Raw genomic sequence first — 27,196 nt, forward strand, 5'->3', positions numbered from 1 at the left:
TTAAAATAATACCACCATACCTAGAAACATCCGTCATATATTTTCAGAAATATAATGTTTAAATAGTATCTACATAATATTTGATATTCATCGTAATCCAATAAGATAATTTTATTAATAAAATGCACATCCAGGTTTTATTAGATGTATGTTATATTAAAATTATTTTTCTTTTAAATGCTATTTAAATTTGTTATAAACCAAGCTACTTCTATGTCAGTAAAATATAATTGTATAATCTTATTACACATAAGTATAATTTCTCAAATCTTAAAAAATATCGAAATACTGGAAGTTACCTTTAGGCTTTTTTAACATTAGTTCTTGACGACAAATTTGTACTTTTTCACACTTTTCACTTTTTCTTTTTTCTGATTTCTTCTATTAGAAAGGCTTAGCTCAAAATCAGTATGCGTATCCTGTATATGGCGTACCCATTCTGCTGGAGTCGAAAACGATTTGTCACAAAGGTCACATTGAAGTTCTGGATAGCTCGCATTTTCATCTTCTTCCTTTGGGAAAATTAAATAAAAACAGATCTGTAGTCTTTATTGACCATTTATGAAATTAACTTACGTCTGGGCTGTCTCTTCTTCTTCTTTTTGCTGGTAGCATGTCAGTGTGCGTTTGAACGTGCTTTACCCAGTCTGCTGGAATGGTGAAAGTTTCAGTGCATAATTCGCATGTAAGTGGGGTATAAATTTCTGATGCCGATCCTAAAATGAAACATTATGAATGAAACAAATATAGTTCAAAATTTTATTTGATAATTTGACTACACTAATAATTAGAAAAGAATCACCCTAAGCTCTTACCCTTACCGTCGTTGGAAGCCGAATCATACGTTTCAGATTTAACAGATTCCTCAGCAAAACCTTCCTTGTGTTCCACAATATCAATTTCAGATTCTGCCCATTCTAACGGTTCATCCTTTATTACCAAGTACGACAGGTTATCAGTTGCTTTTCCATTATTTGCGTTAAGAGTTAAAGTGGTACTATCCGAGGAATTTTGAGACTCTACATCAGCTGACGTAATCGTATGCGGTTTGTCCTGTTGCGAAACCTGCAAAAATAATATTTTTAACTTTCATTTTAGTTTAAATTTGTTCCATTTGTTTTCAAGTTTCCTCAATTGAAACTATCCCGAAGGTCGTTTGAATTGGTTATGTTTAAGTATTTTTAAGTAAGTCTATAATATTAACTAAAGAAAATAAAAAAGTACAATTATGAAATTTAAAAAATTTATCACATACTTTTTGATTAAGTATAATAGCCCGTTTGGGAGATGTATTTTCCTTTTCCAGTCCATTAAAATTATTCATGCTAAAATTTAATACTCTTGGTCCTCCGTACTGCTTAACGGAACTAGATGTTGCAACCACTTTTTCCTGAGATTTATTTTGAGATTTTAACGGTTTTTGGGCTTTTTGCATATCTTTAGACTTCGGATCAGCACTGGTTTGCATAATCTTCTGACTAAAAACAGAAAATGGATGTTAATACATTAAAACTGTCAAGACCAAAATTTATGTACATGATGATGTTAGGTTGTAATGAAATGAAAAAAAATAACTTAGTGTGATTCAAGGCAGTAAGAAGAGTCTGTAATGAGATTTGAAGAAATGAGATATTATTTTGCTTCCAAAGTTTACTAAAAATTCCTATAAATGGCTTTACTGTAACATTTTTTTTCACATTTACACGACTTTAACAAAGCTCTACAACTGACTCACAATACTAATTTCACTCTTTTAATAGATAACACTGAGATTGGAAGGATTTGGTTTTAAATTTTAATAATCTAAGTTTGTTTATTCTAATATAAATTAAGAAATACGGAATGAAATAGTACGAAATTTGGCATACCAACTTTTTTTTTAGCCCGGGAAGATAATAGGTATGGTTCTATTTGCAAATACATTACTAATTTTGCAATAACAAATCACCATGCCACGCGTGATAAAAATTCAATCACAACAGACTTTATTCTGATAGCAAAAGATCTGTTGTAAGTCAATCAGTCCAATATACAAGCGTTTAAAAGTTTTTACGAATATGACACTAAAAATACTGAATAGAAAAGAACTGGGGTAATAAATTGAGGGTTGCAATGCTATCCACCTTTTGTTTATTTGTTGAAAAACGTAGTAATTGGTTAATTAAAACTTATCTAATATCCTATTCCCTAAATAAGCGAATTCAAAAATTAAATATATTTTATTTTAACGTAACGTTTTATCTGATACTTGATTGATATTTGATACTGATACTACCTACATTTTTAACTGAAAGGATACTCATATCACATGCTAACAGTACGTTAAATTAGACACAAATTCAAAATAAGTAGAGTAAGAAGAGGTTGAGAATATGCAAAAGTATATTACTAATCCATTTTAAGAAGACATGGCAGCTAAAATATCTGCAATGTTTGAAGCAAATCTCAACTATTATATTAAAAGGCATATAAGAAGCTTAAATATAGGATTCTATTCAACATGTCTAAACCAAATAATCTAATTTTAAAAAGGCTATATTTCCCAAAGATGATTATTCTGTCCATGGGTTCTTTATGCTCGATTTTTTTAATGAAAAATCTAATTATCATATAGTATTCTTAGTTATCAGTAATATTAAATGTAAAAGAATAGCTTTTAGTTGATCTTCACCAGTCCAAGACACATACCTACTGATATTTTGTAGTTTGTTTTTACTTCGCTCATAAAACACGGTTTATTAAAGACATTAGTAAAGTTAATCCACAAAAGATAAAGCCCTGGATATTTATATAATTTCCCTGAAACGAAATAACTATTACCTTGTTGCAATTAATGGTGGAGGATTCTTGCTTATTAAAGGAAAAACTTCTTGAGCTTTTGCAGCTTTTTGCAGATTCTTGCTTGTTGAATCCTGTGTAGTAACTATTTGACTAGCACCACTTGAAGAATTTACGGCTCCGCCAGGCTTTTGATTGCCTTGAATCTCTTCTGATAGTGGCTCTCTGTAGAGCCCTTTTATTTTTAATATATCTCCCGCCTTAAGAACAATATTTAATATATCTTTGGGTACAGTGGCTTCACCACTGTACATATATTTAACTAATATTTTTAGTGCTTTATAGGTTATACCTAGAAATAAATGAGTATGTTAGTTAAAGTGTTCTTGACAAGCTTAATAATATATTAATTATCTTAAGATCCAAATATGTTAAAAAGTGATATTATTTATTACCTTGTGGTAGAACAATCATAATAGGCAAAGCTGTTGTAACTTTTGGTTGAAACTTTAAAGCTTTGTTAAGGTACTGGCTTGAATAAGATAATACAAATCTATGTGCCATTATTTTGTGACCATCCATTGTCACCAGAGCTACATCAGCAAAAGAATCTTCTGCAAATAATGAAGATGAAATGCAAGAGTGAATATAGGAGGTGTAGGAACTCCATTTCAGTTGATAGTTCTCACAGATTTCTGCAGGGGTCCCCATGGTATTTCAAGAAAACAGCTGTAAATAGGAAAAAAAAGACATTTTATTACAGTAAAAATTAATAAATAACTAATATTATCTAATAATATAAGTAAAATTGTTATTTATGTAGTTGTGTATATGAGTGAAAAGTATTGTTATTAGGATAGATATTTTACTCATATTATTGTAGCTTTGTCAAGCAAAACTGAGGTAATAAACTAGATATGCCTTAGCTTAGGTGAACAAAAATTTTAAAAAGTTGTATATAAACGTCCCTTTCTTAATATTGACAATTTTTTTTAGTTGCAGATATGTTATAAATATTAATTTGTTAGATGTTTCACATGTACTCAATGAGTATAAAAATTTAATAGCTATAAATAAATTTAGAATTAATAGTTCCATTGATTTTGAAGGATTTAAATTGTAAAATCAATCTTAAAGATAATGTTATTTCTAATCACAAGATTAATATTAGATAATAGAAATAGATAATAAAACTTCTGTGTAATCTCACAAACCAAACCAAAGGTAGTTTATGAAGTCAAATCAGTAGTTTATGAATCAAAGATTGTAAACAATTTCTAAACCCATTTAGATAAAAAAATTTAAGCATAAATGTAACATCTTTTCAAAAATTGATTGATTTAATTAAAGTATAAAAATAAGTCTGGGATAAAAAAAATATGAATTCATACAAATAATAACTGGATAAATAAAGAAGTTTTTAAGTTTATTAAAAAAAGAGGTAAAAAAAGGTGAAATAACCTTAATATTAGCTTCTGAGTTTAAAAACATTAAAAAACCAAATAAATAATAAAATTTGTACTTTAAAAAATTGTTACTTTCAAACTAAATGAAAATTAGCTTAAAATAATGTAAAAAACAATGGGCCTTTATACATAGCTTAATAAAAATAAAAAAAGATTAAGTAATTATTAGTTCAATGATAATTAAAAATAATATTATTAAAAATCATCATGATATCGCCAACAATTAATATAATAAATATTTTTCTCAGGTTGGAGAATCTATTGTTAAATATATGGAAACGGAAATTGAACAAATAAAGATTTTTTCTGTTAAAGAAGTCTACAATAACAGTTATGTTTTCTTAACACTAACTAATGAAGAAGAGCTACTAGAAATCATAAAGGAACTAATTCTAAGAAATAGTTCATCTTTTCTCAAAGAGACCGGCTTACAGACCGCTATACAGATCACAGGTCTTACATTTAAGACCTGTGACTTTATTTGATTACTGAGAGTTTATTTGATTACTTTTTAATAAAGGAACTAAAACTAAACTAAGCATTCGGACATGATGAGGGATTCCGATAGTTAGAGATGTACATAATCTTGAAGATTACATTTTACCTGTGTTGGTACTCTTGGTGCACTTATTGATTTCATGGACCATATTTTAAGCACTTTAGATAAGCAAAAAATAGTTATAGCAGTTTATAATTATTTAAAAAAGCTTTTGCTGTATAATAACCACAGACATTCTTTAGATAAATTATTTAAAATAGGATTTAGGGGTGTTTTCTACAGTCTGGTTAAGACATATATAATAGAAAACTAGTCTAGCACTTCATACTATATCATGGGGTCAGTTCTTAAATCATTATATTTAAGCAAAAAAAAATATGTCAATTAATAACAATCTAAATAATAACATAAATGGCATATCTATAGAAAAAGTGTCAAATATAGAATATTTCGGTCTACTTATAGATGAAAATTTAAATTAGTCACTACGCATAAATAAAATATCTGATTTTTTTTACACATTTCAGATACCTTGTGGCAAACCTAATTTTAATAAAGTTCAAAGATTATGAAATAAAATTTTAAAAATATTATATGATTTTGATTGGCTTACTAGGTCTAACACAATTTATTCAGAATTAAATTTAAAAAGACTAAGAGAAATCTTAGAAATAGAACAATCCAAACTACTTTATAAAATTACTAATTACTTACAAAAATCTAACATAAATATTATGTTATGCTGTATTGTGCATGACTACCCCACAAGATGACTAAATAATGTTTATCAGGTTTCTAAAACACGGAATATAGATTTAAAAAATCCAGTGATTTATTATATATAGAGATTTAAATACCTACAGAAGTTTTGTTAGAAGATTGAAAGATTTTAAAAATGTGCATTAATTATGAGCAACATTGCAGTGTATAGATGTTTTTACGTATATTTTTGGGGAGCCAGTGTTTACAAGCACTGATTAGAAAACTTTTGTTAAAAATGCTTTTAAGTTTTGTATAATAATAATATACAAAAAGTATGAACATTTCATTCTTTTATTAACTGTTTAATATAAATGCGTCGTAGGAATCCGTAAAAAAGTCTTGCACACAGTAAATACCTCCTGCAAATCAGGCTCCCTCCCAACATTAAATCAATATCCAATTTGCCAATATAACTGATTTCTACTAAAAATTAAACGTGTACTGCAATTACCACATAGAACATATAGATCAAGTCTCCCACTATAAAGTTTCTGAAAATATTTATAAAACTAGGAATAGCTAGCTACATATATATCTACCCCTTACATGTTAAACTAACACATAATTATAAAACTATTTAAAAATGATCAAAATCAGAATATGTACTTATGACAGCCTACACTAGCAGTTTTATTTTTCAAAGAAAGAAAACTTTTGTTACTGAAAGTAAAATAAACAAGATAATTTAAAGTTTTATGCTTAGAAAGTTGAAATGGACAAAAACATAAACTAAAACTTAAATAAAAAACTTACTGGGCATAACAAGCTAACAAACTTACCAGTTGACAGCGTTTTTAACACGTGCAAAACGTTTAAATAATAGATAGATGCCAGATGCAAGAAACGGCACTTGTAGCTCAGACAAAAATTCGCTGCAAATTAAAATCAACAAGGGACAACGGACAACGGTCTTGAGTATAGAAGCCGGGAGGGTAAAAAATCGATAACATCGGGCCCCCGGCATTATCATCGATTTTAAGCGACCAATCGCAGGCAAGTTTATAGTATCGAGCCATCCCCAGCGTGCGGCAGTTTTGGCGCGCAGACAATCGATACGATGGGTTTGCCAAACGATATCCTTGTGTATGGGCATTATATGTATACGTTATATGCAGATAAATATATTTGTATTAAGGATTGTTCTTTTATTTAGTTTTGTAATTCGATTTTTAATAAATATTGAAGGACTTGATATAACGGCTTGATGTAATTTATACATTATTTATTTCGGGAAATGTTGAAAACGAAATACTAGGATATACCTAGGGTGTCTCATAAATCATCATGGTTCACACTGAAGGAAGCAACAGAGGGTATCATTTCTAACAAAAAAGTTCATATATAAAACCAAATCAAAACATGCCTTATTATATGATAAAATATTCAGCATCTTAAAGAATAACTACATATATAGTGATTAAGAAGTACCTAAATCTAAAAAGTAATAATAAGGAGCAAATAGAAAAATAAAACACAAAAATAAGAAGATACTAAATCTGGGTTGCGTTATCCTGATAGGAGATCTCCAGATGAAAAATCTTTTAGAAGGTTATTAGCGAGCTTGGTGGTGACAGGGAGTGTTTGTTACCCAAAGGTAGAAAGAATGAGACCGGTTACGAATCAGGAGCAAGAGTTAGATGTGAAGATCCTTGTCTAAGTCAAGCAAATATCGGAAGAGCAGTTGGAATAAGTGAAAAATCAGTGCAACGAATTTTAAAAAGGAACATACAAGACCGACTTGAATTTTGTTTTTGGAGCAATTATAAATGACAAAACTCCCATGTTTTTGAACTATGTCCTATTCACATATGAGGCAACATTTCATATAAATGGATCAGTAAATAGACATAACCTTTACTATTATTCATCCGAAAACTCCCATTTCATGCGGCAGACGACTACCAGCATAGGTAGTCATTAAATGTGTGGGGTGGAATTATTCGAAGCACTATTATCGGTTTCTATTTTTTTTAATGGTCATCGTAATGGAGAAAGGTACCCTTTATTCTTACAAAATGCACTGCCTGGAGTACATGCGAATGTTCCAATAATTACTAAAAACCAAATGTGATTTCAACAGGATGTAGCTCCTGCAGAGTTTTCTCGAAATGTTAATGAATATTTAAATGTGACCTTTGAAGCAAAATAGATTGGAAGGAATGGACCTATTAGTTGGCCAGCCAGATCGCGTGACCTAACAAAATTAGATTTTATCTTATTGGATTTTATAAAAGAAGTTGTTTATAGAAATCTCATTGTAGGTGGATGTTGTAGACAGTAGGCATGTAGCAGAGAACACGAGATGCGTTTCCTCTAGTAACTCCACAACGTAGTAATTAATGTTTTGAACAAAACGGAAGGCATATTGAACATATGATGTAATGATAATAAAATGATTAATATTTTTAATATATTTGTTTAATTATTATCGTGAATATTTTAAAAACGACTTAAATAGGTAATATGTTTACATAATAAAAAAAATGTTGATTTATTAATTCTATATGACAAAAAGAAACCATTTAAGTCAAAATACTCCCATTCTTCTAGAAACCGAATTTAACCTAATATTGACATTACTCGTAAATTAATATTTTTGATGTCAAGATGAAATTAAATAATGTGATGATTTTGTAAAAAAAATTATTGCAGTCAAACTATGCATGATAAAGTAGTCATATTTATCGCATATACTAAGTAGCCTAAGGTTATCCCAAAAATGAAATAAAAATAATGGCACTCCGTTTAAAATGCCCCTAAATTATATCGCTAAATTTTTTTGAAGCACACTGTATTTTTTAAAATCTTTTCCAGACATGCGCTATCATGTCCCAACAAAATTTTAAGAGGTTAGAAAATGTTAACCTTTTTTTTTAAGGCTTTATCGAAGACCGACGCACTGTTGACCCTGGATAATAAAGTTATTACGGCAATTAAATTATCACCAAAAACAAAATTAAAAATTGTCAAGAAAAAAAAATGTTTATTTAGCACTTGCTAGCTTTATTTATTAAACATCTTCACTAAATTTGCACTTTTTACCCAAACAGGTAATGCATTATATAATGCGAACTTCATCATAAAATAATGAGTTTTGCAATGCTTTTGACCTCATTAATGGGATGATTGATGGAAGAAAGAATTTGCAATACGAGAGAAGAACGCAATTTTTTTCCCTAATTTTTTACATATAGTCAAAATTTCAACAATCAAATGTTAGTTGTGGATTCAACATAACGCCTAATAATTATTTAATGCTAAAAACAAAAACAATACCGTCTCAATTTACATTAAATTTAAAGTTTAAGGAGTAATGTCTCTAACAAAGTATCTTAGAACCAACAACCACACATTTAGTTTATGAGATATTTAACTTTATCTAATTATTTTGATTCACATAATAAAATAAGTGTTTCATTTAAAGTGTCGTGTCTGCTCCCTTATCTGGGCTGCTGGCAACTTTCTGTAGACCACAGCTTTTGCCTGTTACCCCTACACTCATCAATATTTCTGTTGAAGTTTTTTAACTTTTCGTCTCAGATATCACCATATTCCTTTTTGTTGTGTATCATTCCAGTCATTCTGTGCTGTTGTAATATTAAAAAGAAGCAGATCAAGATCAATAGCTTGCACACATGGTTTCATGGTTTATTCCCACTCATGATCAGAATATTTAGTAAGACTCTAAATGCTTTATTTTTAAGGAGGGACGCAAAAGATCTTTGAAAGCAAATCAAAGCTTGTGAAGACTTCACAATAATAATTGCGAAAGAAGATTAAAAATCTTAATATCTACTTAAATAAATGAGAAAATTCCTAGTCAATGTACTCTTTGGAATGAGCATTGGAATATTGATTTTGTCAGGTATTATAGGGTTTTCTAGATTTATCGCTGGTTAGATGCAATTTACATTTTTTATAAATTAAGCATGTTGTTTCCAATATAAACAAACAGCACAATGTTAGTACCTTTAAATTCCTAAATAAAGCCTACAGGTTTCTAGGTCATTTATCACAAACAGACCTAATTGCTCTTTTCTGTAAAATAAAATCAGAATTAAAAAGATAGTTGCAGCAGCAACAAGTCTAATTTCAGCATATCATCGATGAAAATTCCAAGAAATTTATTACAGTTTTTTATTTCCAGTTCTTTATCCTGTATATTTATCTGATCAGTGCTAGCAAACTGAAATGCCATGCCAATAGTTTAGTTTGATTTATGTTTAGAGAGAGGGGATTAGAATAACTCTCTTTGCTTAACCCTACCTAAAGCCGTCGACGTTTTATATCAAGAGATGCAAGGTCATTAATATAGAAAAGGAATAAAATAGGGCTAAGCACGGAACCCTGGGAAACTCCATGATCTATTGGGCTTGCAGCAGATAAGTCATCCATTGACAATTTGCCTTCTGCCAGATACACCAGTGAAACCATTGCAAAACAGTTTACCGAATTATACCCTGTTCACGCAATCAAATATTTTGGAGAAATCACAAAATACCGCTGCGGCTAAATCATCAATATTCAAGCTTAAGCCTTTATGTTAATAAAGGTCTTCCAGAAGGGCAAACGTTGCATCATTTTTGCTTAAACCCTCCCAAAAGCTCTTCATAAATTTCATCCATTCAAAATGAAAATATTGCAAGAGCAAGAGAGATTTCGACAGGCGAGTTAATTTTTGTGAAAAAATGACTGAAGCGATTAATGATAATACTATTCATGTAAAGAATATCTGCTTCAGCGATGAATGCACATTTTATCTAAATGGATTTGTTAATAAGCATAACTATAGATATTGGAGCAATGAAAATCCTCATGCATTTGTAGAAGGGTTTACCCAGTACCCTCAAAAAATGAATGTATGGACAGGCATTTTAGAAAATAAAGTGATTGGGCCATTATTTATTAACGGAAATTTAAATAGGGACATTTATTTGGATATGTTTGAAAAAATACCATCAATCCGCTTATCACTGAATCCATTGAAAACCAAATCGATGATGATGGAAACCCTATACTTGATGAGGCTGAAATGTATTTCCAGCAAGACGGCACTCCTCATTATGTTCTTCCCATTCGGCAATGGCTAGACGACGAGTTTCCAGATAAATGGATAGGGCGAAGGGGGCCTATAGAATGGCCTGCTAGATCTCCTGATATAACGCCGTTAGACTTTTTTCTATGGGGTCATTTGAAATATATTGTGTTTACTCCCCAACCTAAAAGTTTGGATGAACTTCGTCAACGCATCATCGACAGCTGCCATGATATCCCCCAACATGTGTTTGAAAATGTCCGTCAGGAATTTGAACATCGCCTATATCATTGTTTGGCCAAAAACGGGCAACATCTTGAACACTTATTGAAATAAAAACTGATATTTTCATGTTTTTGTTTTCTATCTGAACAATAAAGATTTTTCTAATTTTCTCGAAAACGAATCGACCGATTTAAAAAACTCAAAATAACAGACTTCGAAAGACATTTTAAACAAGCTATTACTCGATACCCCTTGCCATTTAAAATTTTTAAGAGGATGACCCTGAGGGGCAATGGGTGAAAGGGGGTGAAGTAATTTTAGGTTAGAAAGTTGTCCCGCTTGACAAACCTTTTGACGTATTTCGGCATATTTTTTTAAACCGTGGTTATCGATAAATCCGTGGTGGAAAGTTTTTAAATGAACACCCTGTATATATATAGTTCGATAAACCGATATAATAAGTAGTAACGAAATAGTCAACACTTGCAGTAGAGTTAAGGTAAAATGAAAATCCTACAGTCTCGCTACTTATTTATTAAATAAAGACTGATTAATAAAGTGGAGGTATATGTTTTCAGTCAATATAGTATATTTTAAGGTCATTTTTACTCAACAAAAATTAAACAATAAATTAAGAGAAAGATAAAGGTTTTTACTGACCAGGTTTGAACACAGGACAGGCTGCTCTTTAATCAGAAACCTTACCACTGTAGCGGAAAGGCTAAAGAAAATAAGTTGCTAATTACAGATTATCTTAGGCCTGAATTATTTATTAATTATTTTTGGTATTTCGATGTTATAAGACCACAAATATGCATGAATGGAACAAATATGAGACAAATAGATAAATACATCAAAAATTAAATCTTTTTAACTATATTATCAATCAAATTACTGCATCCAAAGATGGGCAGCTGCCCACTCTTTTCTGTTTTGAGCATTTTGATACACTTTTGTTACTTAAGCCTAGACCAAATATTATTTTCGTGTTTCATTTGAATACACTAAGCGAGTGTTTTCATTCTATTTTTCCATTCCTTTCCTTGTTTGCTTGCACCCCGTACAATAAAAATTATGACATCATACGCTAGGTTCACAGTGATTGGAACAATTTGAGAATAAAATTGATAAGTTTATTCTATCAGTGACTTACAGAGTGGTTTGTGTTGCAAAATTGCAAAACTCGTCATTAAATTTTTGGGACCCAACATTTGAATTAATATTGAATATAATAGTTTGTAGAATTATCTGATTTCCAAAATAAAAATACTTTATCAGATTTTATTTAAGAATCTAAAAATCTAACTATTTTTTATAAAACTGCTTCAGATGCTTAATGGCATATCGAGTATTTCGTATATGTGACAATAAAGTTGCTAATAATTGCGATATTAGCAGTCTTTGAAAATACCTTAAGCTATTTATTAAATTATAGTTGACCTTATGTAATCAGTACTGTTTTTTTACAGGCGACACTGAAATAATGACCTACTTTTTTATTCCAATGGGTATCCTCCTTAGTATTAACCTAATACTATTCGCACTGACCGCCCAAGAACTGACTTGTGGATTATGGAAGAGGGAATTAGTAAAATCTACTACTGAAAGGTAAGGACATCATTGTTCTGTAATATTATACTCTTTATCATAATATTATTACTTATTGACTCTTAAAATTTTAAATATGGCCCATAAATTTTAAGGTACGTCATAGCTTTTAAAGAACTTAAAAGAACTTCGAATGTCTCTGTAGTAACACACTGGGGCTTGCTTACTGACGTAAATATAACTACCGTTTAAAAATATACTTCTGAAGCCAATTTAGATTATTTTAAATTTCAGATAAGTTACCTTCAAAATGAGATTTCACTGAACTTCATATTTAATTTTGTTTTCGAACTCGCTATACGGCTCATTTAATTTAATTGAGAGATGCTTTACTACTGAGAGACTTATTAGTCTTATGCTGGATATACTAAACTACGAGATAAAAAATTAAAACGTTAATTGAAATAAAGCAGTAAAACGTAGTGATTTCGTTTGAAATAATTTTCCGTGAAGTTTTATCTTTTTTAAAAATTGTACTAGAGTGGGTACATAGAGGATGGGTGGGTTATTTACAAGGTGTCTGGAATTCAAAGAAATAGAGACCTATTTTTTTAATTCTTATTCTAATTAAGCTTATTTTATTCTTGTTACAGGGCTGCTCTAGGAAGGGTATGCGCTAAACTGGTGGTGGTTATGGGAGTCACTTGGATTATGGACGTGATCTCCTGGTTTGCAGGTGGACCAGAATATGCCTGGTATTTTACCGACCTTATTAATTGCCTACAGGGTGTTTTTATATTCATTGTTGTGGGTTGTCAACCACAGGTAATGATATTATAATTTATTATTATACCTAATTTGTATTGCTGAACTGACATAAAGATTATGAAAAAATTTCTTTTTATTTCTAATACTTCTCTTGTTAAAAAATTCAATATATGATTAATGGAATGTTCGGAATTATTTATAACAATTTGTTTTTAAATATTTGTATAAAAGTATTTTAAATTATTATTTATTATTATTTTATTTCAGGTACTTTCAGCAGTAAAACGATCTTGGTGTTTTTTACGAAATCGGGATATTGGTGGTATGGGTACCACAAATCAGGATCACCATTCGTCTAGCTCCCATGGACTACCATCAGTAGGAGGGGATACTTTGACTAATACCAGCACTGTTACTAATACCACTAAATCCACACCTCTGGAAACAAATTGTTAGATTTACTGTGATATAAGTGACAGACTGCTGTGACGAAAAATAATTCAAGACCAGTAGGTTAAGTGATAAGTAATTTATTCATTTTACCGTGAATGAACTAATTGTAATGTTTATAATGAAATAAATTTATTTTTTGCTACATTAAAATATAAACAAAAGAATGCCAAACCAATCTAATAGCGTTTAAAATGATTTTTTATATTATGACTATAATATATATGGTATTTAGTAAAGGGTGGCGATGTTCCATATCTCAAGAATGAATAATCCAAAAAATTGAAAACGACGTCGAGTAATAAGTGTGGAATATAATAACTAAAAGAAATTACTGGAAATAAATGTTAACAAAATGCCTTTTGTTAACATGCCCATCAAAGTTTTTAAAAAAATACTGTCAAATTAGGGCAGGAGGGAGATTGATAAAAATATTTATAATTTTGGCTTAGCTCAACTAAATTTGATAAACTTGATTTAGTTATTAAACCTGATAAAAAAGGAATGGTAGTTAAAAAGACATAATAACGTCATATTTATTTCCTGGATCATAGGCTTTATTTAAAAAACTTGTTTTTTTTTTTAATTCATAAAAATATAATTATTTTAAGTGGAATGAGTTTGCAATAAAAAAACTAAAATATTCAGTTTCAACTTCATAACTTTAAAGTTACAGCGAAAATAATAATTATTAACTAATAAAAGAATCAATTATTTTTTAAGTTCAATGATTAAGCAGTAGCTAGCTTTTTATAAGTGTTTTTTCCTTTTTATTATTTTTTTTTAAATTTAAACGTGCTTTATATCGTTAGGACCAGTACTGTGCCTAAATAGTTCAGAGGATCATTATTCTTTATTAACCAACCTTTTCTTTTAATTACCAAACTTAAACAAAATTATTTTCTACCAGTTTTATCAAATTCTATTGAGCTAAATCACAATTATAAATATTTTAAAATTCTTTACCTCCAAACTATCCTAATTTGACAGTTTATAACAAAACATATTAAACCAAAACGATATAGAATTATAATGAAATTATCGAATGAACATAATATGTATTTGTTTGATTTTTTTATTTGAACATTTTTTGAAATGTTTTCTAAAGGTATTTTTTAACCACTGCTATTAGGCTTCCGATCAGCAAAGGTTAGAAGTTAGAACTTTTAGAAGTATTTCTAGCGATTTCTTTTAGCCAAAAAGACTATAGACCGAATGTAACTTCAATGTCGAGTGATATCATTGGCATCATCTTTTCATCAGCACGGAATTTGGGTGGTAGGGGCGGTTTGAAAGATCGATCTCTTGCGCCGTGTACTTCGACGCCAAACGTCCCATCTTGACGATGAATTTGGCATCGTTCAGTCATAAAGTTACCTGTCCTGTCTATAGTCTTCTTGCTTTTAGCCCCTTTATCAAAGCTCATTCGTTGCTGAGATATGGTACCTCGGTACACTTTAAACATCCTATAGATAAAAATTATTATAAATACACATATTTTTGCAATGACTGACTTTAAATTATATTGTATAATGTTTTTCTAATAAATAATTTCTTGTGACTTAAATACTTTAAGAATACATAAGTTTTTCTGCAGTATTACATTTTTTTTTTGTTTTAATAATTTATTTATTGTGTTTTTAAGGCTGATTATTTTGAATAAATCCATAAATAGGATTAAATGTGTAAGTTATATGTATAAATGTTGTAAATTTGTATCAATAGGACTAACTGTTTCTTATAAAAGAAATACATTATTTTTAGTATTCTTGATGTTTCTTTTATATTTCAATAATATATGTTTAATATTCTTAATAAACTATAGTTAATACATATTTGCTTCCACACGACAAGAACCATTACTATAAATTTCTAATAGATATTTATGTACCGGGTGGGCAAATAAGCGAGGTAAGCGGCTGTATCTCAGGACCTGTACATCTGGCAACAATGCAATTTTTTTTATTATTATAAAAGTGGCCATGAGAAAATTCTGGAAATTATAAGTTCCGTATTTCACCGCAAGAGTGCTCAACTAAAAATTAAATAAAAGAAACGTCTTTTTCTCCTAAAACTTAAATATTAACTTATACTTTTGATATTATTTTTAGTAAGCCTAGATAATTTGCTATAATTTTGGTTGAATTATTGACGTACGAATGATAGTAGGGGTGGGGGAAGCTATTGAAAGTGGAATCATTAAAATCGGTGTAAATTATAAACCACTTATTCGATTTGAGCAATTCAAAATTTATTTGCAAGATAAATATAGCTGCTTTAAAAGTCTACCCTGTAGTTCCCTGAGGGCACAATTTGTAATAATTCCAGTTTTTTTCATTTGGCTTCAAATTGGATCATTTGGATCAATTCAAATTTGGAACAAAATGAAAAAAAAACTGGAATTATTACAAATTGCGCCCTCTGGCGGTTTTATTAGGAACTATAGGGTAGTGATGAGATCAGACTTTTAAAGCAGCTACATTTATCTTGCAAATAAATTTTGAATCGCTTAAATCGAATAAGTGGTTTAGAATTTACACCAATTTTAATGATTCCACTTTCAATAGCTTCCCCCACCCCTACTATCGTTCGTACGTCAATGTTTCATAAAACCAAAATTATAGCAAATTATCTAGGCTTACTAAAAATAATATCAAAAGTATAAGTTAATACTTAAGTTTTCGGAGAAAAAGACGTTTCTTTTATTTAATTTTTAGTTGCGCCCTCTTGCGGTGAAATACGGAACTTAAAAATAATTTCTAGAATTTTCTCACAGCCGCGTTTATAATAATAAAAAAAATTCCATTGTTGCCAGATGTACAGATCCTGAGATACAGCCGCTTACCTCGCTTATTTGGCCACCCTGTACATTCTGAAAATTATTTATAATACATTTACATATTTTGAACTATAGTTGTGCAATAATTTGAGCATCACTTTACGTACGAAGTAAATGGTACAAAGCATGTTCTTCAAAAATGTCTCCTAAATATTGATGACAAATGCGAGTAGTTCAACATGCGATCGTCCTTCAAAGACTTTGTTCCCTTGTCAATTCATTAATGTTGGGCTTAAAATATATCCTCAGTCAGGCATTCAAGATCTTCGAAACAATTGAGGTCTTTTTATACAGGGTGTCCGAGACAAAACAGTCCACCCTGAAAATCTTAAAAAATTAATTGTTTGGCCAAAACCGGCCGAACACGTCAAATTTAATCTTGAGGGGGAGATTTATTGACAGAAATTACGTTTCTTTGACGTCATCCGCTCGCCCCCCAGAGCGCCCATGTCAATTTTTTTAAAATAGGAATAGGGGTCGAGTAATACCTTGAATTAAAGGTAATTTTATTCTATACATAGCCGTATTCTTATTTTTGTATTATATCAATTCGTTCTCAAGAAATATTACTAAACGTGCCTGACATTCCTCAAAATTTTTAATATTGTTACCTGTATACATTTTCTTTTTTTTAATTATCCCAGTGTTATCTCAAATAAAAAAAACACATTCTAAAAATTCAAGTCATTTTGACAAAAAGGCAATACCTGCATATTTCGACGCCTTTGTTGGTTTAGTTATTTTTACTTTGATATCGGTGTTTTGTTGAAGTGCACAATAACAACAGTAGCACGAAATATTTGTTTAATCTGGTGCTGGTGATATTGATAGTATTGATGGTGTATACGCTGCAAGAAAGAATTGAGTTGGTGAGTCCTATTATTATCAAAAAAATAAGTCTGCTAGAAACAAGTACCGTTCACAAAATTTTAAAATTGCACAAATAATAAGCCTACAAAATCGAATGTTTGGCTCGGACATTCTGTATAGTAATGCGTCGGCAAATCGTATGCATTAAAATGTGGTTTCCATATATTTACTATAACTGTATGGTAAAAATCTTTTAAACCAAACAACCCTACAAAAAGCGTCGATGTTGATACGATTTATGCCTTCATCAGGTCTTCTTGAATTCTTCCCTGGTCTCTCTAAACCTTGTGTGACGTAAAATCGATGTATGTGACACGCTACATCTGGCTTCAATCCCTTTTCAATAAAATTACTACTTGAGCAAATTTGGTTGGCTCTAATTTCGAGAAATACAGTTCATACATAATACACAAATCGATAGTACAAACGCAAAAATTATTAAGTTAGAAATTTTACGAGCACAATCGTACAAAATCTTTAAACTTACACAAATATGCAATAATAAGATAAAAAGCATAGACTTTTAAATGGTACGTGTACAAGTCGTAATAATTCAAGAAATAAAATCCATTTTAATAAATTAAAACATTTTAATAATTTTTGAAAATGTATACCGTTATTACGTGGTGCGAATTTTGCTGATTATTGTAAGTATTTGATTTGTTAATGCTGCTTTTAAATATTAAAGTAAAGGCAAGAACTTAAAAAAAAGTTATCAATAAATACCAATTATTGCCTTCTTATAAATGATGTTAAAAATAAAGTTCTTAATGTGGGTCTTAAAACCGGTTAGAGCTACAGGTTAGGTTGAACTTGAAAAATTTTATGTTGTGGTGTTTTGAGCTTATTTTTAGGCCTTTGAGAAAAATGAAAATTTAAAAATATCGACGTTATACAAATAAATTCTATATAATACTTTCACAGAGTTTTTCCCATAAAACTTATAATCATGTGTGGAATATATTTAAAGTCATTAATGTTATCCTTATACATATACAGGTTAGAATAATTGTGTAATTATTTATTTAAATCTGCCGGGCGTTTATTGTTTGGTTCGACTGAAGATCGCCTTCTCTCAAAAAATAGTTTGTTGTTTGTAATGTTGAGAGCCCAAACCAAGATATCACCTGGGCAAATCGACAAAAATATAGTAGTAACCAAATCCGTAATCTAATTTATTTTGCGAAAAAATTACCTAAACAATTAAATAAATTTAAGATCTGGCAAGGACCTAAACCAATAGATTTCGAGCGGCAGCACCATTTTTGTGAGTGGTATCCACGTGTTTGAAGATTTGGATTTTCCAATAAAATAAATATTGTCCAGCGAAAGAATGGTTACTAATAATATTATCTTTAACCTCCGAAATACTTATGACTAGATTCAACCCTAATTCATTTTTCGCATTTTTGGAAAAATGATTTAAAAGACTATTTAAAAGATTAACTTCGGACACAGGTCAGTTTTACCAAGATGGTACACTGCAAATAATTCTAGGCAAATACGAGAATATCTTAATTTTGTAGAAAGTCGGTTGGAACCTAAAATATCTTGGCCAGTGTGATCCCGAGACTTAACTCCTTTGGCCTTTATTTTGAGGTTTTGCTAAATACCGAATATACCAACATTATGTTTAATATGACAAGCAGTTACAAAAATGTGTAATAGCCGCATTTAACGGTATTAGCACAGAGAATGATTCTTCTCATCTTCCAAGTTCCAAAGTTAAGTATACTTATGTTTTTGAATTAAAAACACATATTATAAATTAAATAAAAAATGTGTTAAATTCATGTTGTATTAAGATAATGATGATAATTTTAAAATCATTTCAGGCTAAGTTTTACTGTCTATAGGTTCTTAATTATTTTCTAAATAGATATTAACTTACATATATGTGAAAGAGTTGGCATTTACGTCAAAACATTTGTTTGCAATTCTTACTTAAAAAAATCCACTTTTTCTTTCAAGTAGCAAAAAAAATTTAATATGATAGATCGTTAAATTTGTAATTTAAACGGAATAAGTAATTTAATTGATCCGCTTTTTTCAAAAACATCAACAGTCATTATCTCCAAAAATAGAAGCTTTTATTGATATTTACTGAAGCAGCACTGACCCATCACATACCCATACCCACAAGCACATCTAGGGCACTTACAACTTTTTTAAAAAGTCCAAGGCAGGATGACTTACTTACATTTAATTTCTAATATTCCTGATATTTACTGATTTTTTTGAATTAAAATATTATTAAAGTAGCCGAGAATTAACGCATGGTCGTGAGCTAGCACAATAACCTCATTGTGTAATCGCAAATAATCATTTATATAAAAAAGTAAATGAATTCCGTAAGTAAATAAATAATAAAAGAAGCAACAAAACACTTACATACAATGTAGATAACGCGTGTCACAATTATAAAAATCATAAACAAACTGACATTTGAAATTTTTATTATATTCGAAAACTGAATATTTATTTCAATTCTTAATAATAAATGGCAATAGCCGGTCGTTGTAAGTTTTTATTTATGTATACATTGTATAGAATAAATGTAAAAAATTTTAAATAGTCAACAAATAACTTACAGGGACTGTAAAGAAACTGATAAATTAAGAACCTTATAGGATGGCTTTAATTTTTAAGGATTTATATTAAAGTAAAAATAGTCAATTTTTGAACATAATTTTTTCTGTGCCTTTATTTGAGTTTAAGCTCATTTCTTCTCTTATCATATAAAACACATGAGTTGACTTTGTGTGAGCTATTTAGGCTTCGTGTATTGATATGGACTCATTTTTGATATGTACCAAGGCGAGGCTCTATTTTTTCTTTGCATTTTTCGTCGTTTAGCATGTGCAGGGATGTAGCTTCATTTTCTTAGTGCAGCTTCATCATTTCTCTGGCTTCTTGGTTTTGTGTGATTTTTTCATAGTCCAGGCAATAGTTATTCAGGTTTTCTTATGTCTATTATAAATAATATGCAGTATTAGCATAATGGTGGGTATTGTTATAGTTGCATGATACAAGCATGCAGAAAAAATCATAATATTTTTATAGTTGTAAAAACTTAATATAATTAACAACTACCAATTACCAACCTTATTACCAATATTACTACAATGGAAAGTTAGTGAACATTTGTCACAAGGCCTTTTTCTATTTGATTAAGTTTAGCATTTAAACAATGTGAGTGAAGTGTCAGACTGAAGTGTCCCTTCGAACCCACATATCCATAGATTGTTTGATTTTTTCTTATTCTGGCTAGGTGATTAAATGAATTGGAATGAATCTGAGTCTGGTCAGCATAGATACTTGCCTTCTTATGACATTGTAGGGTTTAAACACTAATCCTTAAATTGAGTGTTGACTGCTAATGTATATTCAATCATTTTCAACGTACTCTTCTCAGCTAGCATGTTACATAAGGTAATGTCTTGCAATGTACTCCTTTTACTATTTTACCAATATATGTCTGCAATTCGTTATCAATATACATAGACTAGACTAATTCTTTAACAAGTCCATATTAAAAAATATTACATGATATGTTCCAGATATGTCAGTATCACATATTTTATGTGCCCTTAATACGACATTTTAATATCGGTACCCATCTTTTATATATTTTATGCCTGGCCATTCTCTATTTCTGTTCTGCTGGTCGAGTTGGATCTGTTTGGATAAGGTTATCGGTTTTTCTGTACCTTATCAGCTGGTCAATGTGAGTGAAAGTTGAGGTTAGGTTAGAAAAGTAGGTATTTTATATTTTTTATAGAGTAAAAACTTTGTTAATTTGAATTTGTTTAGATTTTTTGAGAAACTGCATATATTCAGTGGCACCACCAAGCGACACGACTTGGCATAAGCTTATTGCATTTTGATGTGCGTTTGTGGCTGAACAGCTGTCAGAGACGTTATTATTGTTTGCGATATGAACTTTTAAGAATCACAAAAATCAGCGAAAAAGTTAGAGCGGGTGCTATTGTTGTGTCCAACAAGACTGGAGGGAGGAAAGATATCTCCTATGCTTGCCCCATGCGCCTGGAGTCAATTTACGGGAATCAGCTCGTTTTCCCTACTATCGCACGCATCTCATGCTCATCATCTGTCTCTTTCCCTCCATGGTTTCTCTGTCACTTCTGGTCTCAAATATTCTCAGTCCGCATGTTTGACAATTGTTTATGTATTTTTTTTTTGACATTTACCAAGCGGGACAACTTGTGGGGTAGGCTTTTACAGATTTCCTTCGAAAAATATGAAATCAATAAGCGCCGCCAAAAGTGGATGGTGTCATTGCGTTAAAATTTAAATAACATGAGTAAAAAATAATGAAAAGTAATTTTCTGATAGAGTTTTCCATGAAGGGTACTATTCATAACTAACATTAGCAGCGAATAACTAAAAAAAAGCACATATAACTTGCAGAGATGAGCCGTGGCAGCCCAAGAAATATTCACGAATTTACTGTTTGCTTTTTGTTGGAGGTAAGAAATTTGAGGATCCGCGAGTAGACGCCTACAATGCAACAATACTCCCTGAAATATATAGATAGAAAAACCGTCAAATGGAAGTCGTGGATCAAGAGGCTCCGATAATGAGAGGAACGAAAAAAAGAATTAACCACTACTTTAGGGAAAGTTGGTCATAACATAAGTTTTTTTAAACAGATGTTCATTTCAATTTTGATGATCTACCTATATACAATAATCTAATTTTAACTCGTAACGTTGAGATTCAAATTGGGACTAACTTAAAACTCGTAGACAAGGAACATACTTTCATTTATGTTTGGCAAGACTTACATACTTACTTACTTTTGTACAAAAAGCTACGGAACGCAGCAGAGATGGCACTGTAAAAGAAGTCAAATGTAAAAAAGGTCATTTTCGTAGCACTAAAGTTAGTAGAGATCAAGACAAAAAGAGTGGGTCCAGACGAATCCACTAGAAAAAGTTTCATGAGATTTCCTCATATTGCTGACGATGTTCAAATAAAACAGGAGTTTGTCTGTCAATTTTTAAAATTCTCTTGCAATTTGTGTAACCAAAAGAACCTGCGTAGCCCACATATTATCGTAAATGAAATTCTAAAGACCAATTATTATTCTTTTTGATAAAATTGAAACTCAGCTTGACTTTTCATTTTTTTTTAATGTGCATACATTACCTTAAGAACAACTGCTTTAAGAATTTTTGATAGTATCTTAGAAACATTTTTTTTAATAGAATCGTAGATTTGTTGGCCAAATAAATTAACAATTCAAGACACAGCCAATTTCATTCAGGAAGTACCCACACTGCGGAGCAATAATTGAATTCACGGAAATTAGAACGGACACTCGTCCAACTGTTGAGCGTTGATGTATTCGTCTTATTAATCATGATCTGTAAAATGACATATCGTTTAGAGAACCATGTTGATGTCTGTGATTTTTTAACGCAATGTAAGAAAATTGATCTCTACTTGTTCTCGTCTACTACAACGTTTGAATTATATAATTGTCACTTGTCTCTAATATATACAAATGGTTCATAATATTTTTCAATTCATTATTATCAGTGATTCTTTTTGCCTCGGTTTCTTTTACCGCATTAGAATTATTACTTTTAGTTATCAGAAGACGCGCAAAAATGCAATTCTCTCCCATCAACAAACTATAATTTTCAACTGTGTCAAAACTGAATGTTTTTTTTAAGAACAGTTGCAGATGCTGTTCTGGATCGCATCAATTGTACAACTTCTTATATTTCTCGGGTTGAACTTCAGGAGGGCGATTCCAAATCATTGGTAAATCAGTTTTAGACCGTGCATTTTCTTCATTAACAAAAACGCAAATTACAGCCGCATGCTTGAAATAGCACTTGCCTCCTTTACATCCTTTACAGCTGCAGCTGGAATTTTTAACTTTTATGTCTGACTGGAAATTTTGACTTTTTTACAGAAGTAAAAAGTTTCCCCGTTACATTTTGTCCATTCTTGTCACATGTTTACTTTTTTAAAACATTAATAATTTTTATAAATAATGTTGATTTTTGTATTGAATATTTGTTTCTTGAAGCTGACATTTTCTTTGTTATACATTTAGTTTTTAGATTTGGGTTTCATTTTAATTTGTTTTTTAAAAAGAAAACTATTTTATTTTAATAAGGTAAATTTTTGTTTTGTTTTTGGTTTTAAAAACATAAATGTTAATTTTTGTGTTTTTTCGTTTTGTTTAATTTTTTTGTCGTAATTATACTTGTTATATTGATGTATTTCTAACAACAGGATTGTACCAGTTTTCACATTTTCGCGTAATGTTTGCCCAAGAGTTTCTCCCAAGACTGTTCAGTGTTCGCTGGGTTAAAATTCTGGTTATAAGTTCGTCTCGTTGCGCCTCAGATACATCGCGCACGTAAAATCCTGTTACCAATAATTGGTAAATTTAATTTAAAAAAATTTAATTTAAAATTATTTTCTACTTTTTCTTAAATATTTTCGCCGAAACCCACTAATTATTATAGTTTGAAAGTGATCTTTAATAGAAATGCTCATTTTTTTATTTCAGTTACAGTTAGAGAATTATCAAATAAAAGTAATGAAAAATTATAGTTTTACATAATGTGTAAATTATGCTTACGAACAATGCAGCGCAATAAGCTTACGAGCGTGGCTCTCAAGAGGTGTCGCTAAGCCGAGATATGCAGTTTGAATGATATTGGTGCAGTTTGGTTGATAACTATAGTATAGTTTATTTCATTTTGTGTATCAGTGTTATTTACACTTTACATAAATTGTTATTTACACTTTACATAATATTTTTTGAGTAAGTACATTAGCCGCAGGACTTAAAAACGATTTGTATTTTAGTCTTCATATAGATACGGTCTAAATTTTAAGTTAAATTCCATATTTATTACAATTAAAGAAAATAAGAAATATCATAATTTGCTTTGTAATTATCATGATACACGACAAGTGAAATTGATATTTATTTTTCTTAATAGCTAATAGCTTTCCTATACATTTTAACTTAAAAATATTTCAAAAAGATAATTTCCTATTTTAATATCCAAATTATAGTGCTCTCCACCAATAATCTATCTTGCGTTTTCTTTTATCATGGACCACTGAAAAACAGAGATGCCCTAAAATCCCTTCAGTGGCCTAAGTCACCAAACTCTTTCGATAATTTTTCTACCTCTAAATAATGTGATGTGACCATATCCCAAAATTACTTTAAAAATATAAAATTAAAACTTGTTTTTCTACGATATCAAAATGCTTACACTATTATTAAGACATAAACACTTAAAGACAACCAGAAGCATTGAAATATATTGACTACTAGCTTGATTATACAAAGGCCTAAGATAAGGAGGGCCAGGACAGGGATTTCCTTAATCATAAGAGATAGAAAGTTGGTTAAATGAGAAGAATTTAGCGGACTTAAGTGCTTAATAAAATACCTCGTTAAAATCTAAAAAAATCGGAGTAATTCCAAAAGTATCCGAAAAAAAAAAAGAATTTTCGAAAAAACAAATTTCTATTAAGGAAAAAGTCCGTTCTGAAGTGGAGTCAATATAATATTGAAAAGTTAGTAGGTAAAGTCTTTTCTCCACAAATAAAATGCTAGTCCTCTAATTTCAGGAGTGATGCATTTCGGTAAGTGTTCTTGCCATCATCAGACTCTAAAATATATTACATACAGTTCAAAAACATATACGAACATTTTTTTTTCTTGACAGGTAATATAAAAAATACAGACAAAATTATAAAATTGTAAAACTTAACACAAACACAAATTCTAAACAATAGCAAACAATACTTGAATGGTACATTGCACGACATCTACTGAACAGTTAAAATTATCACAAAATTGAACAATATGAGATTAGCATATTTCTACTTAGTACTGGGAGCGAGTAAGAGAAAACCATCGGACTGTAGTGTTATAGGGTGTAAATAAATAAACAAATAAATGTGTGTCAATAAGTCAAATCAAATGTCAGTGCTACTATTAGGACCCAAGGAATTAAAGAAAGTGTTGCTTTCGAATTGAGTTTGCTCATTAATGCAAGTGTAAACCGGTGAGTTGATGGCATTATTTATTTCTGACAAACGTGGAGCACCTCGGTATCCGCCTCGGGCTAGTCGAACCCATGTCCGGTCTCAATAATATGATTGGCGAAAGGAGAAGAGGTATTGGTTATAAATCGGTTTATATTCTTTTCAATGAGTTAACTATGTTCTTTGACTCTCGTCTTGATTCTCCTTCCGCTTTGTCCGACGTAGCACACATTGCAGTCAGGGTGAGAACATTAGTACATAACATAGTCTGTAAACACCAAATCTCTATGTGACTGTGAATTTTGTCTTTGATGGTGACAAGAGATTTAAACAAATTATTCGAAGTCCTGAAACAAACACGCAACCGCTCATCGGAGTCCCTCGACAAACTCTTAGCAACCTAATGGGATATGTTTCCAAAATATGATATTCTTCTGTAAACGCCATCGGTTTTGTATATATGTGGCTTATTTAAATGTTTGTAAAGATGTTTAAAATAAAGAGAATTTATTATGTTGTCAGGATAACCATTGTTCCGAGCAATTTGAAAAATGATATTGAGTTTTTTTTCTGTTTATGAGAAAGAGGGATGACTGATGAATGATGAAGACGGTGGAGAAGTGAGTTAAATGCGGAAAGCTTTTGATTAACTGGATGGTTTGAAAAGAAGGATATAACATTATCCGTGGCCGTTGGTTTTCTATAAATTTTAAATTTGAGTTTTATGTTGTTTGTTCTTTTAATTAAGAGGTCTAAAAAAGGTAGATTACCAAATTGTTCCTATTCGAAAGTGAAATGAACAGAAGGATTGTTTGAGTTTAGAAATACCTGAAATTCCAGTAAGTCCTCGGTGGAACCAGTAAAAACTGTAAATATGTCATCGACGTACCTATGCCAACATTTTATATGTTTTTTATAAGTCTCGCAATCTGAGATTTTTCTTTTAAGAAAAAACATAAACACTTCTGCCAGAAAAAATAACAGACTTTTGACAATATAATTTATAATCAACTTGAAAGAAGTTTTGCTTCAGTACACTGTCGATAAGAGAACAAATTTCTAATATGACATGAGTAGGTAGCTTGCTTTGTGAAAAGAGAAGTTCTCAGGTGTATATAAACAATCTTCTGTTGGGATGCTTGGAAATAGGTTAGAAACATCGAAGGAAACAAGAAATGAGTTAGGGGGTATTTCTGTTTTTATTAAATTTTTGGTAAGTTCATACGAGTTTTTTATTGAGAGTGGGTTAGAGAAATTGGTGAGTTGAACCTAATTTGAACCAGTGATTTGAATTTTCATTTTTGAAATTCTTGCTTTATGTTGGCGTTAACTGACACTTGTCACGTTGCTCCGCCAACTTGTCAATTTGTTGACGGCTGCCGTTAAACTCTGATACCTGGAGCATGCGCCACGGTATTAGGGTATAAAATATTTGAAAATATGTCAGAGTCCTGCTGTGTAGTATTTTCGAGTTTTTTTCATTTCCTATAAGACATTTGCTGTTATATAGTATAAGCTGAAACGAGATAATAAATTATTTAAACAATCTTACAATCTTATTAAATACACATATTTACTCCTAGGAATTATAACATCTTACCAGAGGCACCAAATAATAGATATGATCTTTGTGGTGACCAGCCAGTAGGAACGAGGTATATATAAGATTTTAAATATATTTACTAAAACGTTTCTAGGTATACTTTTTTAGGTGTTGGAATACGCAATCCAGCCAATTAACGTAGCTCCAGGTTAATCCATCATGAGGTACCTTTTTTGAGGATACTCATCATTCCCTCCGGGAGGAAATTGACGGCATCTTGTTTTGGCGTATACTTTTCCCCGACCAGTTTTTTGAGTTTTTTCTTGCTCTCCTTAATAAAACACTGTTTTTTAATGCA

General features: G+C 30.5%; 2 protein-coding genes and 1 long non-coding RNA gene across 7 annotated transcripts in view; 2 read left to right on the top strand and 1 right to left on the bottom strand.

Moving 5' to 3' along the window:
* The window catches only part of LOC126742000 (probable G-protein coupled receptor Mth-like 1), a 160,058-nt gene extending 144,761 nt beyond the window's left edge, over positions 1-15,297 (top strand). The window contains exons 5-7 of the mRNA XM_050448523.1: positions 12,235-12,373; positions 12,967-13,138; positions 13,349-15,297. Coding sequence (XP_050304480.1) covers positions 12,235-12,373; positions 12,967-13,138; positions 13,349-13,537 — 500 coding nt within the window. The 3' untranslated portion in view covers positions 13,538-15,297. The remainder of the gene's footprint in view (positions 1-12,234; positions 12,374-12,966; positions 13,139-13,348) is intronic.
* Positions 20-26,307, bottom strand: LOC126742001 (protein tramtrack, alpha isoform). Of its 5 annotated transcripts, none has more exons than XM_050448528.1 (7): positions 26,185-26,307; positions 3,234-3,507; positions 2,821-3,130; positions 1,256-1,478; positions 816-1,065; positions 577-716; positions 20-512 (listed from the first exon to the last, which is right to left on the bottom strand). In XM_050448528.1, exons 2-7 carry the CDS (start codon positions 3,487-3,489, stop codon positions 318-320), a joined length of 1,374 nt encoding a protein of 457 aa, XP_050304485.1. In that variant the 5' UTR covers positions 3,490-3,507; positions 26,185-26,307; the 3' UTR covers positions 20-317. The 5 variants fall into 5 exon arrangements, with proteins under 5 accessions (XP_050304485.1, XP_050304482.1, XP_050304483.1 ...); XM_050448525.1 differs by having other exon boundaries at positions 26,124-26,279; XM_050448526.1 differs by lacking the exon at positions 26,185-26,307 and adding an exon at positions 19,632-19,769.
* On the top strand, positions 25,215-27,196 carry LOC126742008 (uncharacterized). The gene is made up of 3 exons (XR_007662456.1): positions 25,215-25,315; positions 26,879-26,950; positions 27,007-27,196. It is a non-coding gene; the product is annotated as an uncharacterized LOC126742008 (long non-coding RNA).

This window comes from Anthonomus grandis, chromosome 11, assembly GCF_022605725.1.
Source record: "Anthonomus grandis grandis chromosome 11, icAntGran1.3, whole genome shotgun sequence".
NCBI classification, from domain to species: Eukaryota; Metazoa; Arthropoda; class Insecta; order Coleoptera; family Curculionidae; genus Anthonomus; species Anthonomus grandis.